Below are 19,012 nucleotides of genomic sequence, written 5' to 3'. Positions count from 1 at the left end.
GTAAGAGAGGGGTAAAAGAAGGTGTAGGACTGATTAAAGATCAAAAAGTGGACACACACATGGACACAGGGACATACCTGAGGTTTCCATCAGAGTGGTGCTGGAAAAACACAGCCGGTCAGGCAGCATCCAAGGAGCAGGAAAATTGATGTTTCGGGCAAAATCAGGAATAGAGACAGGGAGCCTCTGGGGTGGAGAGATAAATGAGAGGGGTGGGGTGGGGCTGGGGAGAAGGTAGCAAAGAGTGCAATAGTTGAATGGGGGTGGGGATGGAGGTGATAGGTCAGAGAGGAGGGTGGGGGAAGGTAGCAAAGAGTAAAATAGGTGAATGGGGGTGGGGATGGAGGTGATAGGTCAGAGAGGAGGGTGGGGGAAGGTAGCAAAGAGTACAATAGGTGAATGGGGGTGGGGATGGAGGTGATAGGTCAGAGAGGAGGGTGGGGGAATGTAGCAAAGAGTACAATAGGTGAATGGGGGTGGGGATGGAGGTAATAGGTCAGAGAGGAGGGTGGAGCAGACAGGTGGAAAGGGAGATTGGCAAGTGGGGCAGGTCATAAATGAGGTGTTAAATGAATACTTTGTATCTGTTTTTACAAACGAGGAGGCTGTTGCTCAGGCCATGGTGACAGGAGGAAAACCTACCACTAGATGATAGCAAAATAAATAAAGAAGAAATGGTGGATAGACTGTTAGCACATAAAGGTGACAAGGCACCACGGCTGGATGAAATCTATCCGAGTATTTTGAAGGATATAACGGCAGTCTTTGGAGGGTACACTGAAATAATCTTCCAATCTTCCCAATCTGGGGCGGTGTCAGAATACTGGGGACTGCAAATATTTAATCTTTGTTCAAGAAAAGATGTAAGGATTATCCCTGCAGTTACAGATCAAACAGTTTAACCATGGAGGTGAGGAAGCTTCAAGAAATTATTATTAGGCATGGAATTGGCAGTCACATTGAAAAAGCATATTGACTAGGAAGATTGAGCATGGATTTTCAAAGAGGCAATCTTGTTTCACTAACTTGCTCGAGATTTTTGGAGAGGTTAACTGAGAGGTTTGATGAGGGCAGTGCTGTTGATGTCTGTGGATTGACGCAAAACTTGAAGAATTCTAAACAGTGAGAAGGACAATATAGAGCTCCAAAAACACGCAGGCAAATTGATGAAGTGGGCAGAAAGGTGGAAGATGAATTTAATGCTGAGAAGTATATTTTGTTTGGAAGAACATTAAAAGATAACATAAAATAAGAGTTATAATTCTAAAGTAGGTGCAGGGGCAGAGGAAGCTGGGTATATAGGTGCTCAGATAATTGAAGGGACAGGACAGACAGAAAGAGCAATTAGAAAAGCAGTGTGTTCAGCTTAATTAATAGGGGCATAGAGTACAAGAGATAGGAAGTGATTTTGATCTTGTACCAAGATATTTGTTAGACCTCAGCTGGAGTATTACATACAATTTTAGGCACCAAATTATAGGAAAGGTGTGAATGTATTGACCATAAGGTCATAAGACATAAGACATAGAGGCAGAAACTAGGCCATTCAGCCCATCGAGTCTGCTCCACCATTCAATCATGACTGATAAGTTTCTCAACCCCATTCTCCCACTTTCTCCTCATAACCCTTGATTCATTTGACAATCAAGAGCCTATTCATCTCCATCTTAAATATACTCAATGACCTGGCCTCCACAGGCAGTGAATTCCATAGATTCACTAATCTCTGACTGAAGAAGTTTTTTTTGTTAGATTAGATTACCTACAGCATGGAAACAGGCCCTTCGGCCCAACAAGTCCACACCGATCTACCAAAGTGCAACCCACCCAGACCCATTCCCCTACATTTACCCCTTCACCTAACACTATGGGCAATTTAGAATGGCCAATTCACCTAACCTGCACATTTTGGATTGTTGGAGGAAACCAGAGCACCCGGAGGAAACCTACGCAAACACGGGGAGAATGTGCAAACTCCACACAGAGAGTTGCCTGAGGCGGGAATTGAACCCAGGTCTCTGGCCACTGTGAGGCAGCAGTGCTAACCACTGTGCCATTCTCCTTATCTCTTTTCTACAAGGTCTTCCCTTTTCTCTAAGACTATGCCCACAGGTCCCGGTCACTGGCTGCCATCCTGAGAAATACCCTTTTATCCCCACTGTCTGCCTTCCATGCTAGTGCTTTACCTCTAACACCAAGGGCCCTTATCTTACTCAGCAGCCTCCTGTGTGGCACCTTGTCAAAGGCCTTCTGTGAGTTTGAGTAGGTAATATCCATTGGCTGTCCGTGGTCTAACCTGCTTGTTAACTCCTCAAGGAATTCTAACAGATTTGTCAGGAATGGACTCCAGTTGGGTAGCAGTGATTTATAAGAATGATTCAAGGAATGAGAATATTTAGTTATGGGGATAGATTGGGACTGTTCTCCTTAGGGAGAAGAAAACTGAGAGGAGTTTTGAAGGATGTTTTCAAAATCATGAGCAGGCTAGATCGAGTAGATGGGGAGAAACTTTCCCCATTCATAAAAGGAACAAGAAAGAGAGAGCACAGAATCGATGGCATGTGCAAGCAAAGCAAGGATAATGTGATAAAAACACCTTTTCACATTGCAGATAGTTAGGGTGTGGAATACATTGCCTGGAAATGTGTTGGAGACAGATTCAATTGAGGCAGTCAAGAGGGTATTTGATTATTTGGATAAAGATAGTGGGCGAGGAAATGGGGCAAAGGCAGGAGATTGGCAATAGATGACAATGCTCAATCGAAGAGCCAATACAGGCATGGTGGGCCAAATGGCCTCAGCGCTGTAACAGTTCTGTGATTTTATGACTCTATATGTGTTTTTTGATTATTGTTGTTTGCTGTATCAGAGGAATTCATTCAGTGTCACTATTAATTATGTGACTCTAATTTAATGTTTATTTCTTTTCAGATTCAGAAAAAATAGCAAAATTGATTTTGTTGACTCATAAGTAAAACTAATTCAAATCAAATCCCATTCACGTGTGATCCCTGTGCTTGCTGATTGACATTAGCTCTGAGATCAGCAATACCTTGATTTAAAAATTCGCAGCACGGTGCTAACGATAGCCTTTCCACTCCCTGGATTCCCTTCGAATCCCACAACTCTCCAAGATACCTGGCTTTTCATTCTGGCCTTATGCACATCTCTAACTTAAATTGAGACCCCCAACCCAGACAGACAGACAGACACACACACACACACACTTTCTCACACTCACAACCCCCAACCCAGACAGACACACAGACACGTTCTCACACTCGCAACCCCCAACCAGACAGACACACACACACACACACACACACACACACAGACACACACAATGATCCACATGCACACATATATTTTGTGGGGTGAATTTGTACTTGCAGGGTTACATTGTACTTTGCTCAAAAACTGCACGCATTCATGTCGAACTCTGAGCTCAAAAACTGCATGAATTTATGTAGAACTCTGTTATCTCACTTTTTAGATTAGAATCAATCAAAACATCAGGTCATAGACAGAGAAGGGGGCTAACACCTTCAATATATTGTCTAGCTATCACCATTGTTAACAGCTAACCCGAGAATGCAACATTTTTTAAAAAAGTTTTTGTGATTTACACATGAAAGAAGTGAAACTATCACTGTATTCTAACAGATGAAAGGCTTAACAGACAATCAATTTTTCAAAGTATAATTTCAGTTATATCACAGTGTAAATTTTTGCTCTAAATTCTGTGTTAGGATCAAGCTCTCCACAATCACCTGATGAAGGAGCGTCGCTCCAAAAGCTAGTGTGCTTCCAATTAAACCTGTTGGACTATAACCTGGTGTTGTGTGATTTTTAACTTTGTACACCCCAGTCCAACACTGGCATCTCCAAATGCTGTAAACAACGCATGAGGCAAAAGACAAAACGTAATGGGTTAATGCTAGGAGATGATTGATCTGTGAAAAAGGTCAGTGTTTTATCTTCACAAAGGAAACAAGTTCTTAGCTTCACACTCCTGCTTCAACTGTTCATCAACCACAGTCCACTCCTTTGTTGTGACAGCAAGTTTATTCATTCCAATGTCAACAGATTGAATAACCTTGAACTTCTTGCCCTCAGTGAATCTTGCAAGGTGTTTTAGGGGAACATGTGGGTCCCTTCTCACCTTTTTTCAGCCATAATCATGTTTTGTCACTGAATAATAGATGGTTCCATGACCGAACGAGGTCATTCAGCCCATTGGATTTCCAGAACAATTCAGTGAGTTACACTCACCCATCCTTTCACTATAACCCACACAGTTCATCCCTCTGCACCTTATCCTTGATAAAAGTCACAATTGGTTTTCCTGACAAAATCTCTTAGGTGCTGCATTCTGGAATTAGATCACTGCGTGAAAACATTTTGCCTCATGTACTTATTGGTTCTTTGTCAGTGATCTAGTTCTCCACTCTTCCATCAACAGGAACAGTTTCTCTTCACTCACTCTGTTTAAACACTGCATGATTTTGCATATTTTATCAAATCTCCTCTAAGCCTGCTCTTTAGGGAAAATAATCTCATTTTCTCCAATTTACTGAAGTCCCTCAAACCTCCAACTACCCTCGTAAACCTTTTCTACCCTGTCTCTAAAGACTTCACATCCTTCTTAAATTGCTATTCCTGGAATGGATCACAATACTCCTGATGAGGTTGACCTAATGTTTGATAAATATTCGTTGTAATTTGTTTTACTTTATATATCAACCCCAAGATCCCGGATGGCTTTCTAAGTCAGTTTTTCAACCTTTGGTGTCAACTTCAATGTCTTGTGTACATTTTTGATGTCTACTTACTGCTAGCAACTCTTTAGAATTGTACCTTTAGTTTAGATTACATTTCCCCAAACATCCTACCAAAATGCATCACTTCATCCTTCTCTGGTTAATTTTCGTCTGCCATCTGTCTGCCCATTCCATCAATCTCTTTTTCTTATTTTTTGATTCAAGCTTTGAGTCCAGATCATTAAATTTGATCACAAAAATCTTTGGTCTTCCCTGGGGAAGTGTGTTGCATACTTTCCTTCGGTATGAAAAACGAACATTTATTGATAATCTCCTTCTCAGCTCACAGTGAATTTTGTTTAAGTTCTTTTCACTCAAATTAATCACTGAGCTGCCCTTAACACCATTTGATATCTTGTTGTCCACTCCAAATCTCATCCAAAATCCCTGTGATTGTAGAATAATTTGCTTTTGTTTTAGTTTTGACTTCAAGTTTCGACACCACTCCTCTGGCCTTACAAAAAACAGTAATAATTGCAAATTGTGCACTTTCAGCATACAGCTATTTAGCAGTATAGAGCTTGAAGCTGACTGATAAGTGTGACATGTAGCTGAAGCTTTTTGTTTTACACTTGTCAGGACAATGACAAAGAATATCTAATTCTAAATGTCCATAATATTTTTACAACAGAAGGAAAGGGTTTGATTGTTTGATAAGACAACTCTGATTGTATGAGGGGCTTCCTCTTTTTTAACACAGTGAGGATATGCGCTTGACAGGAGTATTTAAACAAAATTGACACTGAACTAGTGAAAGATATATATGGCCAACAGCTTGATTAAAACATTTCTTCAAGATGAATTGAGAAGTAGAGCTGTTTGCAAAAGGAATTTCAAAGCTAAGGTTATTGGAATCTGATGCCATAAATAATTTATGTATAGAGGGATTGCTAGCGATCTTATTACTGAACCAGCAAACAGTCATTTCCAGCAATTCTGGAAATTTGTCTAGAACTCTGGATCTGCTGAGCTTGTGATTAGCTCAAGGCAGAAACTCATCTGTTTGCCCAGAGAACAAACGTCTGTTGCTTCTAGATTTTGTCACCATCAGTTTTTATAATTCCAGAACTGACTATATACATCTCCTGCATTCTCATTGCTAGGGGAAACCTTCCTCTGTGCAATATCTGGAAGGTGACCTTTTGATGCTGATCTCGATCTAAGCCTCGATCTAAATTGCATGTTTGCGCATTTTAAAGATTATGATTTTCGTTTTTCTTTTTCTCTTCTTGACTCTCTTCAGTTGCATGTCTTCTTTCACATCTTGCCTCTCAGGTGCCCTGCCAGCTCAGATCTCCATCCCAACCCATCTGTGCAACTGGACATTTCTATTCTATTGGCACCAACTCAGGCTTGACTGCCTCATATAAACCGAAAGCTTCCCTCTTGGAATCCTCTGGCTGGCTGCTCAAGACATTTGCCATTGGCTAATATCAAACAGAAACCCCATTGCCTAATCCTACTGTCTCTTCAAACTTGGCAGTCAATGTATCTGCTGAGGGCTAATCTTGCTGATCGTCTTCTTCAGTTCTCATCACTCCACTTGCATCTCCCACCAGAAACTCCATTCAGCTGTGTAATAGAACCTTGCCATCCATGATGGATAATTGTACCAACATCATGACCTCAGTAAAGCATGAGAGGTGATTAGTTCTGCTGCAACTGACTGTGGTTTGTTACACCTGTCACAGAGTGTTTAATGCTTCTATCGAGCAAAGGAACTATGAGTTGACTATTAATAATAGTAGACAATAATATTTATTTATTTAACACAATTATTACTATAACAACAAAACAACAGCTGCTGGGTCAGTTACAGACTGTCTGTAGCTGCAGTCTGTCAGGATTCTGCAGGATGGTTTATTAACACAGTCACTTTGGTCATGGTTTGTCTCAAGTTCCCAGCATGCCTCAGTTATTGTCCATTTTCATAAGTGAGCGGCCCGTCCGGCCACAGTCCCTCCTCTTGATCCTGAATGTAAAGCGTGATGGGTCACATGATCACAGACCAACTTCTACCTGGTGACTCCACGATCATCCAGGCTCAAGCAAAGCACAACATACACTTAAACAATGAAACTTTTGTAGTTAGCACATTAAAATCACACCTAACTACGATCAAGCAAAATCATCAAACTATATCTAAATGGAGTGTCATTATTCGGATTTTACGGCTGATCAAACATAAATTAAATGAATAAAATAAATTAAAATAAATAAGGCAATGGAGAAACAAATAAATACATAGAAAAATTCAGAATAAAATGAAAAAATCAAGCAAATGTTATAAAACCAGAGAACATTTTATACAAACAACATGATGACTAATATTTACTAGGCTAACAAATATTTATCCTGGTCTGTTCTGTGTTTCTGGTGTGTCATTTCCAGTGTTGGTGATAATCCCGATAACATAACTCTTGATTACATTCTGCATGATATTGGTTGTCCTGGAGAGAGATCAAGGTTGTTTCTGATGTTATCCTTGTTTAATATTTGAATAGTTTTGAACTAAGGTAATGCATATGCCCTAACACAGCACCTACCTATGTTTTTTTAAGGGAATAGGAGTGTCACCCCATGTGGAATGTTAATTTGACCTGGTAGACTCCAACCTCGGTTTCCAGTGGGAGGGGTTAGGGTATTTTAAATAGTTTAACCATGGAGTGGTCAGAAAAAAGTGAAATGATGCTGTCATCATGAACAATGAATTAAGTGTAAAGATGAAGTGGTCCTTGTCACCTACGAAGGAATTGTAAAGATGAAAGTGAGACTGTCGTTGTGACCATGGGCAGAATTTGATATGGAGCTTATATCCAATGAACAATGCTAGGGAAACCAGTTGCTTCCTGATTTGGAGATGCCGGTGTTGGAGTGGGGTGTACAAAGTTAAAAATCACACAGCACCAGGTTATAATCCAACAGGTTTAATTGGAAGCACACTAGCTTTTGGAGCGCCGCTCCCTTATCAGATGGTTGATGAAGGAGCGTCGCTCCGAAAGCTAGTGTCCTTCCAATTAAACCTGTTGGACTATAACCTGGTGTTGTGTGATTTTTAACTTTGTTCAGGTTACTTTCATCAGCGTGTACAAGAATAAGAGCTGGTCCCACTGGAACTACACAGACATGTGAAATGTGTGTGGGTTCAGATCATTAGAAACAGTTGCATCTCACCTTGGGTGGCTGTGACGAGCTGTTTCATCACCTGGATTCATCAATGACTGCATTAATCAAATGGCACTCAACAGAGAGCCATCAGTGCGTTATGAATCTTCAGACTCTGAGAGGGTGGCAATACTGTATCCTTCCAGTTCGCACATCCATCTCCTGTCATTCTCTCTAGCGGTAATACCCTGAATGTTGGATGTTTCCATTTGATGGCCTGGGTTAGTCTGTTTATCTCTGATCTGTGCCAGCCTTTTAGTGTTGTCACATTAACATGTTGTGGGCATGTCATCTGAGATCTGAGTTATAATGAGTCGGGGCTGTTTGATTTCCCTGTCTGTCAGGGAGCTATTGGGGAGTTCTGTCGTGTCTAGACTGTTGGGAATGTGTAACATGTCTGTGCTGTCAGTCATTAGTGAGTTGCTCCAATTTGTTGGAGAATCCCCCATTAAATCAATTAAGTTGTCCGGGGGTCCTTTAGGCGTTGAAGTTGCAGTCGGTTGGCAGTGATGGGAGTGATCCACCAAACATATACCTAGGTGGTGAGAGTGGCTGTGTTGCATATGCCATAGGCTTTTCATTGGTTTATAGGGTAGCAGTCGGTCTTCCCTGTGGCTAGTAGAACCTTGTATATGAGGGACTTGCCTTATCCACCACAGTGTGTGCTCCTGAATATTTACGGGAGAGAAAGGAACCAGGATTGTATATCTGTGGCATCACCTGCTGTGCCATGGGATATTCGACAGGGTTAACTTTACTGTGGAAAGGAGCATTGCTCACTTTCCTTTTAGTCCCTAGCCTGACAGCTGCTGCTAACTGTGGGTGGCATGGTGGCACAGTGGTAAGCACTGCTGCCTCACAGCGCCAGGAGCCCAGGTTCAATTCCAACCTCGGGTGACTGTGTGGAGTTTGCACATTCTCCCAGAGTCTGCGTGGGTTTCCTCCAGGTGCTTCGGTTTCCTCCCACAGTCCAAAGATGTGTAGGTCCGGTGAATTGGCCGTGCTAAATTGCCAGTAGAGTTAGGTGCATTAGTTAGGAGGAATGGGTCTGGGTGGGTTACTCTTCGGAGGGTCGGTGTGGACTAGTTGGGCCAAAAAATAGGCCTGTTTTCACACTGTAGGGAATCTAATCTAACTGAATGGCTTCGATATTCTCGGGGAGCTGCTGTATAGCTTTCTCATGGCGGAGGGCAGTGAAAGACTGAACAGGTGGTTGACTCCTCTCATGGGTCAGCCTGTCATGAGAGTATGGTGGGTGTACCCTGGGGATCACGTACCATCATGAGGACAAATGGAAGCACTGGGTCCCAGGTTTTATTATTCAGCTGCACCATCTTCCGAATCATCCCTTTCAGGGTGCGGTTCAACCTTTCCACGGTCCCGCTGGATTGAAGGTGGTATGCAATGTGGAATTTCTGCTTGATACCAAACATTGTCATCACATTCTGCATGAATTGGCTGGTGAAATGGGTTCCCTGATCTGACTCCTTGCTGCGGGTAGACCCCACCTCGTAAATTTCTGTTGTGTTAGGATTTGTGTGGTCATTTTGGCCATATTTGTTCTAATTTGAAAAGCCACAGCCCATTTTGCAAATCTGTCTATCATGGCTAGAATTTGGATAAATCTGTTCCCACATACTGGAAGGGGACCGATATAATCAATTTGTAGATTTGTTCGGGGCCCTTCCACAGAACGGTGTGCCTTGGTTCTCTCTATTGAATGAACCTGCCTGGATTGTTGTGGGCGAACACCAGACAGTTCCCTAGGTAGTGTGCTATATCCCTGTGTAACTCAGGCCACCAATACAGTTCTTTCAATTGTTCAGTAGTGGCCTCTATTTCCTGGTGCCCATGTCCATTATGGTATTAATATACGATTTAATTCTTGTGTTGAATTGGAACTACATAGACGTATGCTTTTAACACAAATCCATCCTATATCTGTAAGGCATCTCTCCTTTTAGAATTAGAATTAGAATCGCTACAGTATAGAAACACGCCCTTTGGCACGACAAGTCCACACCGACCCTCCGAAGAGTAACCCACCCAGATCCATTCCCCTACCCTATATTTGTCCCTGACTAATGCACCAGCCTACACATCTCAGAACACTAAGGGAAGTTTAGCATGACCAATTCACCTGACCTGCACACCTTTTGGAATGTGGGAGGAAACCAGAGCACCCAGAGGAAGCCCAGACAGGCACGGGGAGAATGTGCAAACTCCATACAGATAGTCCACCAAGGCTGGAATCGAACCTGGGTCCATGGCGCTGTGAGGCAGCAGTGCTAACCACTGACTCACTGTGCTGCCACATTTAGCACAATCCTCTGGATGAACTCCTTCCACAATCTATTTTAAGGAATTATCGCAGTGTTGTGCTTGCCCAAGGTTCCTCTGTGTTGGTTTGACTGACAGTGACTGCATCAGCCTGTTCACCTCTGGGTCGAGAGAGTGAGGCCAGCAGATGATAGAGATCAGAGTTGAGAGTGTGGTGCTAGAAAAGCACAGCCGGTCAGGCAGTGTCCAAGCCTTAATTCCTGATGAAGGGCTTATGCCTGAAACGCTGATTCTACTGCTCCTCAGATGCTGCCTGACCTGCTGTGTGTTTCCAGCACCACACTCACTACTCTGCTCACCTCTGGGTGGCTGCCAGAATTCTCCGACATGAGCACCTCCCTTAACTAACTCATCTGCTCCATGGTTACCCGCTGGGGATGCTTGTGGTGGTTTCTAACTGTAATTATGCCAAATTTCCTTCCACCAACAGTCTGCAGTATGTATTAAATGAGGGGGGGGGCTGAAGAGAGGAGTTTCCCATTGGCAGGAATAAAACCGTTAGCTTTCCATAGTGGTGAAAATTCAGTGAGACTGTTATACACACACACACACACACAATTGGGGTGGCTGACTACGTCAGCTACAGCTATTTGTTCCCCAGCTTGGACGCTTCGATGGCTGGGGAATTTGAAAGCTACTTCAACCAGTGGCTGTCCTTGAATGTCAGTCATGGAGATCCACAGCTGTGATCTGACTGCCATCCTCTATGATGGAGGTTCCATTGACTAGGTTTTGACTGCGGAGTCTGCCTGCTTATCACTTTGTCTGATTCCTGATCGTTTCTCAAACTGCTTTGGTCTAAAAGGGCTGGTGGGGTGTTTAGTAACTATGATTTGGCAGTCATGTGGGTCTCCTCCATAATTTAGGTTATTGGCTGGGAAGGTGGACACCTTGGTATGTCTGAGCTCGATGTCCCAATCTTGAAGCAGCAGAGTCCATTGTAAGGCTCGAATCTGGATCAGTGAGCCATCTCTGATTCAGCAGGAGCTGGATTGGTATGTGCTCAGTCAGTATGGTCGGGGGGTTTAAACCAATGATAGAGTCAAATTACTGGACTGCCCTACACACTGTGAGGAAGTGTCATTTGCACATGGAAAACCCTTGCTCTGTAGGCTGTAGAACCTTGGAGGGGTAGGCCACTGAGCATGGCCTAATGTGCTGCCCCTGCAGTAGAACACCAGTTATCATCTAATCTGTGGCTGCAACTTCGAGGGTGTATGGTAAGTCAGGGTTAAGAACTAGTAAGGCGGGTGATCCAGCAAGGGTGTGTTTTAAATTAGTTACTGCCTTTGTCTGATGGGATGTCGAATTCCAAGCAGCGTTCTTTTTCAGCCACTCTCAGAGAGGTCTGCTTTGGTACTGAACCTATTGATGTGGTTTCTGTGGTATCCCACTAACTCTAGGGAAGATTAGAGCGCACTAGCATCTCGAAATAAATGGGAGTTGCACTATGGAATCTATTCACTTTTGGTTTATCTCTCTTTTCCCAAGAATGTAACCCTAGGCAGTAGAATTTGCAATTTCTTTGGATTTATTTTACATCCTAGCACATGTGAAAGGTCGAGTAATTCGTTGAGGAGCTGAATGTGCTGCTCCCTTGTTTCCACGTGTAGGAATAGGTCGTTAAATATTGGATGAGGCATTCCGGCGGGCAAACCTTTCCAGTCCCTTGGCTAATTGTCTCTGAAAAATCGAGGGTGAGTTATGGAACCTTTGGGATAGACATGTCCAGGTATACTGCTGTTCCTGGAAGGTAAATGTGAATTTGTACCCAGGGTACGGACCAGAAGCCATTCCTGTGAAGTACTTTGTTTATGGGCCTTGCTCCGTTATTGTGGCTGGACTGGTGGCTGCTGTTGGTGCACTGAGAGGGAGTGACTTTATTAAGCTCCTGATAATCAATAGTTAAAAGCCATGAACCACCTGGTTTCCTGACCGGCCAAATTGGAGCATTATTAGTGGAGGCTACAGATCTCAGCACTCCTTGCTGTAACAGCCTGTCAATCATCACGGCTCCCTCCCCCTCTGGGTAAAATATTAGGTCTGCAGATGCTGGAGATCACAGTTGAAAATGTGTTGCTGGTTAAAGCACAGCAGGTTAGGCAGCATCCAAGGAATAGGAAGGGCTTATGCCCAAAACGTCGAATTTCCTATTCCTTGGATGCTGCCTAACCTGCTGCGCTTTAACCAGCAACACATTTTCAACTCCCTCCCCCTCTGCCTGTCTATTGTTTTTATGGTTTCGGGTCAGGTCCCTCAATTATCACCTCTCCCGGAATACACTCACAATCATGTTTATGCTGGGCGAATACCCCTTTGTGTTTCACATTGACCTTTCTCATAGCCAGATCCTTGGTCATTGTTAGGGGATTGAATGCCCCTATTGTGATGAATTGATTAGCATACCTTCCTGTTGGAATGATAGGTGGGGCATTGCTAACTGGAGTCTGTTGCCATATAAAGATATTTAATGAGTCTAAGATCAGATTGCACCTGGTAATGTAATCAATCTCAAAGATTGGGGAAGGTTGACTATAATAGCAGGGAGCTGGCATTAATGTCACCCAGTTTAAATTCTATCGGTTCAGTAACGTACCCCTCCTGTACAAGCCAGTAAACCCACTTAAAACAATAGTCCCTGTGGTCCTCCAGAGTAGATCATTAAATCTCAAGGTGTTCAGGGATGTATGGGAACCTCTGTATCTCAATGAAATTCTGCAGGGTGGCCTCATACCTCACCATTGACTAGTGGTCTACCTACACTATCCCCCTTTGTGTTGCAGACACACACTGAGGAGGGTGAAGCCTGACAACATTGTGCAGATGCCTTGTAGGTTGCGACTGGGGGATACATGGGTTGGCTAGTATCTATGGGGCCTTCTAACGGGAGTTGGTGATTCTGTCTGTCACCTCTTGGTCCTGCTGTGGTCGGTGGTCTGTGTAGCTCCCGCTCAATGTCCTGTGCACACATAGCGACAGCACTGCCCTGGCTGCCACGTGTTCCTCTGTTGTGCCCCTGTATCTCTCCCTGTGCCTGTGTAGGGTGGAACTGGGTTCCTTTGGTAAGTGTTCCCCCTTCTACCTTCATTCCTCCACACCGGAACTTGGTTGGAGGTTCAGAAAGGAAGCGTTTTCTTTCCTTTCTCTGTTTTGCTCTTGTTTAGTTCATGGATTTCTTTCTTCCACACCAGAGACATTCTCCACAGAACCCATGTCTCATCATGGCTTGGCTCTGCAGGATCAAAGTTCACACAGGCCTTCCTGCTCTCCTCAGTGGCATGGAAAACTAAAGTCCTAGCCCAATTAGCTGGGTCAGCCTCTGATAACTGAGCCCTGTTTAAGTCTCTGTAGATTCCTGAGAAGTCCACCCGTAAACGGCTGGCAGAGGCAGTCGGGTGTTGCCCCTACTTTTGCCTACACTTGTTTAACCCATCTACAGGGTCTCCTTTATTGTACCCAATTGCTGTTAGGATCGCCTTGTTGATATGGCAAGGGAGCCTTCCCTACATTTAGTGGGGCTGGGATTGCAGACTGCACTGACTGGCTCAGACACATTAACGATGAGTTTTACTTCCTCTCTATCATCTAATCCATGTAAAACCTTGCATTCCCTGACCATTTCAAAGAATATAAATGGATCAGTCAATGGCTCAAATTCCAGAATATTTTTGGTGATTTCTGCTAATTGTAAATGGGATGGTGTATGCTATCGCTGGGGCATTTGTCTTTCAGTGGTAATCGGGTTCATTGCAACAGGGGGTGTCCCAGGGGACACTGAAGGAGTTGACTCCTCTGGGAAGGGTGAGTGCAGGCCCCAATCCTCTGTGCACATGGCGTACTGCTGCATGTTTTCTCTGAGCTCATCCCAGTCTATCTCCTGTCCTTCTCCTGACTCTTCAATTTCCCCATATGCGCACGTTATTCTGTTACAGATTGGGAGTTGGGCTTTTAACTTCTCAATCTCCTGCAGACCCTTAGTGTGCTCTGCAGCTGCCTGTTTCTTCTCCCTCTGTGCCTGGTGCATCACCGTTACTGCTGCTTGTGGATCTGCACATTTACTTCTTAGCTGCCTCACTTCATTCTCAGTGACCCCTTTAGCTGACACTAGGAGCTGTGTTGGTATGTTCTTTCACACGGGAATTGGGAACTGCTCTATGTGTAATAGGTTTGCCTGATTTCTTTGGCCCTGAGCTGCATTTCTCAGTTTTAACTCCATGATTTTCCTTCTTGCATCCTCTAATTCTTTACGGATTGTTTCCAATTCCTGCTCCATCTCTAACAATTGTCCCAGACAGCACATCTTTGCTGTAGCCTTTTCAAGTTTGGAATCCTGTTTTCCTTGAACTTTCCTAAAATCCTTCCAATATTTTTGTCCTAGGTTTCCTGGTCCCATTTCATCATTACAATAAAATTCTGCCCAAATGGGCCAATTTTTCTTGTAATGTATTGCTTTAGCTTTTTTCCCCATATGGTGGTGCTTTTCTCTGCCATTCTCAATTAACTAAGGGGTATAGGGGTTGGATCCTACTGAGGGTACGGTTTTCACTATGTTCTAGTCCTAATCCCACTGGGTCTCTTCTGACTTTCTGTGTTTTACCTCACATATCCCACTAAGCATCACACAACCCCACCCACCCCCCACACACATGTGTGCACACACACACTCACACACAGACACAGTCACACAAACTCTCACACATAGACACTCTCACACACAGAGACGCACACACACTCTCTCACACACACACACACTCACACACAGACACAAACACACACACTCAGACACACACAGGGACACACACACAGAAACACACGCACAAAGACACACACACACACAGATACATACACACAGAAACTCTCACACAGATGAACACACATGCAGACACTCTCAGACACATACACACACAAACGCACACAGCCACACACACTCTCACACATAGACACTCACACACAGGGACACACACACACTCTCACATACACACACACTCTCATACAAAGACACTCTCACACACAGAGACACACACACACTCACACAGACAAACACACTCTCGCACACACAGACACACACACAGGCACACACACACACACTCACACACAGTGACACACACACAGACAAACACATGCAGACACTCACACACAGGCACACACACACACAGACACACGCAGGCACACATGCAGACACACACACAAACACAAACACAGACTCTCTCTCTCACACACACACAGACATTCTCACACACACAGACATTCTCACACACATGGACACAGACACACACACAGATACTTTTACACGCACACACACACAAACAGGCACACAGACACACACACACACACACACACACACACACACGTACACAGACACACACCCACAAAACTTCTGTTTGCTTGATCAGGAGTAAACACCTGTTGGCTTTATCCTTTTAAGAACAGTTCAGTTTAGATATTTCTATTCCCTTTGATTTACTTGAATTCCTGGCCTTCGCTTGGGACAGCTTTCCTCTTAACAATCAGCCGAGGCAAAATCTCAGGGAATATTAGGTTCCAAGGGCTTCAACCTCAGAACGACAGTCACTTCTATTCGCGGTCCCACTCGGGGTGCCAATTTGTTGCACCTGTCACACAGTGTCACACATCTGTCACCTTTTTATCACGCAAAGAAACTGCAAGTCGACTCTCAATAATAATAAATGGTAACATTTATTTATTTATTTAACACAATTAATACTATAACAACAAAATACACTATAAACTAACAATTTACTCTATAAACCTAACCAGCTACCTTGTGCTTTAACTTCACTATAGATGATCATATCCCACCACACTAGATCTTGGCCTTGATTCACATGATGATGACCATCTGCTTGCCTTTTCCCGGTGGTCCCAGGGGTGTCTGCGCTTCACGGTGGTTGATCTCGAGTTATGGTTCCTGAGGGTGGTGTTCTGGTGATTCTTATACTTAGTGGCTGTTCCAGCCCTTTTGGGAGGGTCTTTAGTGCCCTCCAATAGATCAATCAGGGCTCGATCATCCCGATCGATCAGACCCAATCAGGCGGTGACATGTCAATGTCATGGTGGTGCTTAGGCCTCCATTCCTGGAGGTGTAAGTCAGGTAGCCCCCTCCAAATACAGGTGTGAGGCGCCCTGTGTCTGGCAAACAACTCAAAGTTTCCGATTGTCCTGGGGATATCATTCAGACTCTATATAGTATTGCCTGCAGCTGCTGGGTTAATTACAGACTGTCTGTCTGTAGCTGCAGCTTGTCTGGATTCTGCAGGATGTTTTATTAGCACAGTCACTTTAGCCAAGGCTTGTCTCAAGTTCCTAGCATGCCTCATTTATTATCCATTTTCAAAAATCCATCATTTTGAGTGGCCCCTCCGGCCACAGGCTAACAGGTTAAAATTATTGTGACAGAGAAACACCAAAATTCCTTTCTCATCAACCTGTCTGTGTTTCATTCCAGTGAAACTACACATTGTACATCCTGGCTCTCAAAAGAACATGATCTGCCAACCCTCCCAAAGTGAGTGAACAACTGCCAACCTTTCCTATTGCCTTATTTAGATTTAAAATTTTTGATTTACTCTGATCTTTTACTCTTTGATCTGTTTCTTTTACAGTTTTATTCGAAATACCAATGTATTTTTAACGATTGAGAGTGGTTGGTGGTACAAGCCACCCTATCTGCTTCACTCACTGCCCTATGGGATTAAAGGCAATGGTGAGGAATATTGCAATGCCTTTCATTTGGTCTTTCTTCAGTAGGAAACTGTAAGAATGTTGCTCCACTGTCTGACGTATCCAAACTTAAGCTTTTATTTACCAGTCATCTAAAGGGAACACAAAAAAATGGTTACAGACTGCAATTCTCCCCCAAAATATAAACCAAATCCCGGCATTAAGACTCAAGATATTTTATAGATATTAATATGAAAACAAGGAACAAGAATAAGTGTCTTGGCCCTTTGAACCTGGTCCCGTTCAATAGGATCGTGGCTGATTTGATTTTAACCTCAATTCTCCATTCCTGCATATCCTTGATTACCTTTTATTCCCTTGATAATCAAGTTGTGATTCCTCTCTGGGATAATTTGCTGGAAATCAAGTCCTATTATTCCTAGAGCCATCACATATGTGCAAGGTTCTAAAACTACTCAGTGATTCCCCAGTTTACCTGACTTTCAGGCCCAAGTTGATAGAAAACTCAAGTGGGGTCTCTGCACTAATCTGGAACAATTTTAATACAATTAACTGGACTTTAGCTGCAGGTAAACAATTATGAACCATCTATATACCTTTACTAAGTAAAACTATGATCTCCTGATAAGCATCCCCTAAACAGACTGGAAAGCTCATGGACAGAGGGAAAGACAGTGAAGGCAGTTCAGCGGTTCCTGTCTGTAGGGTTGTTGAGATTCTTATTTATCTACTTACTTACTTGTTTATTCACACATGGGATATGGCTATCACTTGCTTGGTCAGAATTTATTGCCCTTGTCTAGTTGCCCTTGAGAAAACAAGGGTGAGCTCCCTTCTCAATTTTCAGTCTATATGCTGTACAGAGAGCCATAATATCTTTAGCAAGGGAATTCCAGGATTTTGACCAAGTGACACTGACAGAACGACGATATATTTCCAAGTCAGGATGGTGATATCTTGAAAAGGATCCTGCAGATGGTGGTGTTTCCATATACCTGTTGCCCTTGTCCTTCTAGATGAAAGTGGTTGTGGATTCAGAAGGTGCTGTCTAAGGATCTTTGGTGAATTTCTGTACTGCATCTTGTAGATAGTACACACTACTGCTACCGAGCATCGCTGGTGGAGGGAGTGGATGTTTCTGGATGTGGTGCCAGTCAAGTGGGTTGCTTTGTCCTTGTTGACAAGGAGTGTTGAATGAGCTGCACCCATCTAGGCAAGTGAGGAGTACTCCACCATACTCCTGACTTGTACCTGACTAGTAGACAGACTTTGGGAAATCAGGAGGGAAGTTAGTCACTAGACAATTTGTAGCCTTTGACCCACTCTTGTAGCCACTGTATAATATGTCTAGCCTTTTGCAGTTTCTGAATAATGGTCACCACTCCCCCATCCCCAACACACACACACACACACCCTTCACCCCCTCCACCCTGGGTGTTGATAGTGGAGGATTCAGTGATGGTAATGCCATTGAATATCAAGCAGCAGTGGTTAGATTCCCTCTTATTAGGTATGGTTGTTGTGCTGGTCAGAATGCTTGCCTTCCAGTCTTTCTTCTTCAGATGCTTCCGCTGGTTTATAAGAAGTACAGGGTGGCTGGTCCATTTGTAGAACTTCTCTGATTTATCAGTTAAATGCCACAACTTATAGGCAATACTGAAGGAGAATCAGGGGAAAGTGGCTTTTACTGCAGAAAACAGAGGGATCTTCCAAACTTGGGGGATCTGGTGAGTTCTCTGGATGTTGGTTAGTTAACTGAACATAATTGTTGTCAGGCAAAAGATGTTTATCATCAATAATTGTTTGCTAGTTCACAGACCAGCTCACTACCTTCACCAATCACATTCCATCTGTACACAGCCCCTCTGCTCCACATCATCTGCAACCATACTTTACCCATTGCTGGAATAAGTAGCAGTGTAAACAGCACTTATAATGAGCGTCATGTTGCTTGCTTTCAAAAACATGCTGGTTATTTCCTCATA

The 19,012-nt window shown here is 43.5% G+C and overlaps 1 protein-coding gene across 1 annotated transcript in view; it reads left to right on the top strand.

Annotated features, from left to right (window-relative positions):
* Positions 1 to 19,012, top strand: part of LOC132829568 (CMP-N-acetylneuraminate-beta-galactosamide-alpha-2,3-sialyltransferase 4-like) — a 62,115-nt gene that overhangs the window by 8,164 nt on the left and 34,939 nt on the right. The window contains exons 4-5 of the mRNA XM_060846817.1: positions 16,792 to 16,851; positions 16,949 to 17,049. Of these exons, the coding sequence (XP_060702800.1) occupies positions 16,792 to 16,851; positions 16,949 to 17,049 (161 nt within the window). The remainder of the gene's footprint in view (positions 1 to 16,791; positions 16,852 to 16,948; positions 17,050 to 19,012) is intronic.

Source organism: Hemiscyllium ocellatum, chromosome 29 (genome assembly GCF_020745735.1).
Source record: "Hemiscyllium ocellatum isolate sHemOce1 chromosome 29, sHemOce1.pat.X.cur, whole genome shotgun sequence".
NCBI classification, from domain to species: Eukaryota; Metazoa; Chordata; class Chondrichthyes; order Orectolobiformes; family Hemiscylliidae; genus Hemiscyllium; species Hemiscyllium ocellatum.
The sequence above is the reverse complement of the archived record's forward strand: the minus strand, read 5'-3'. Positions and strand labels throughout refer to the sequence as shown.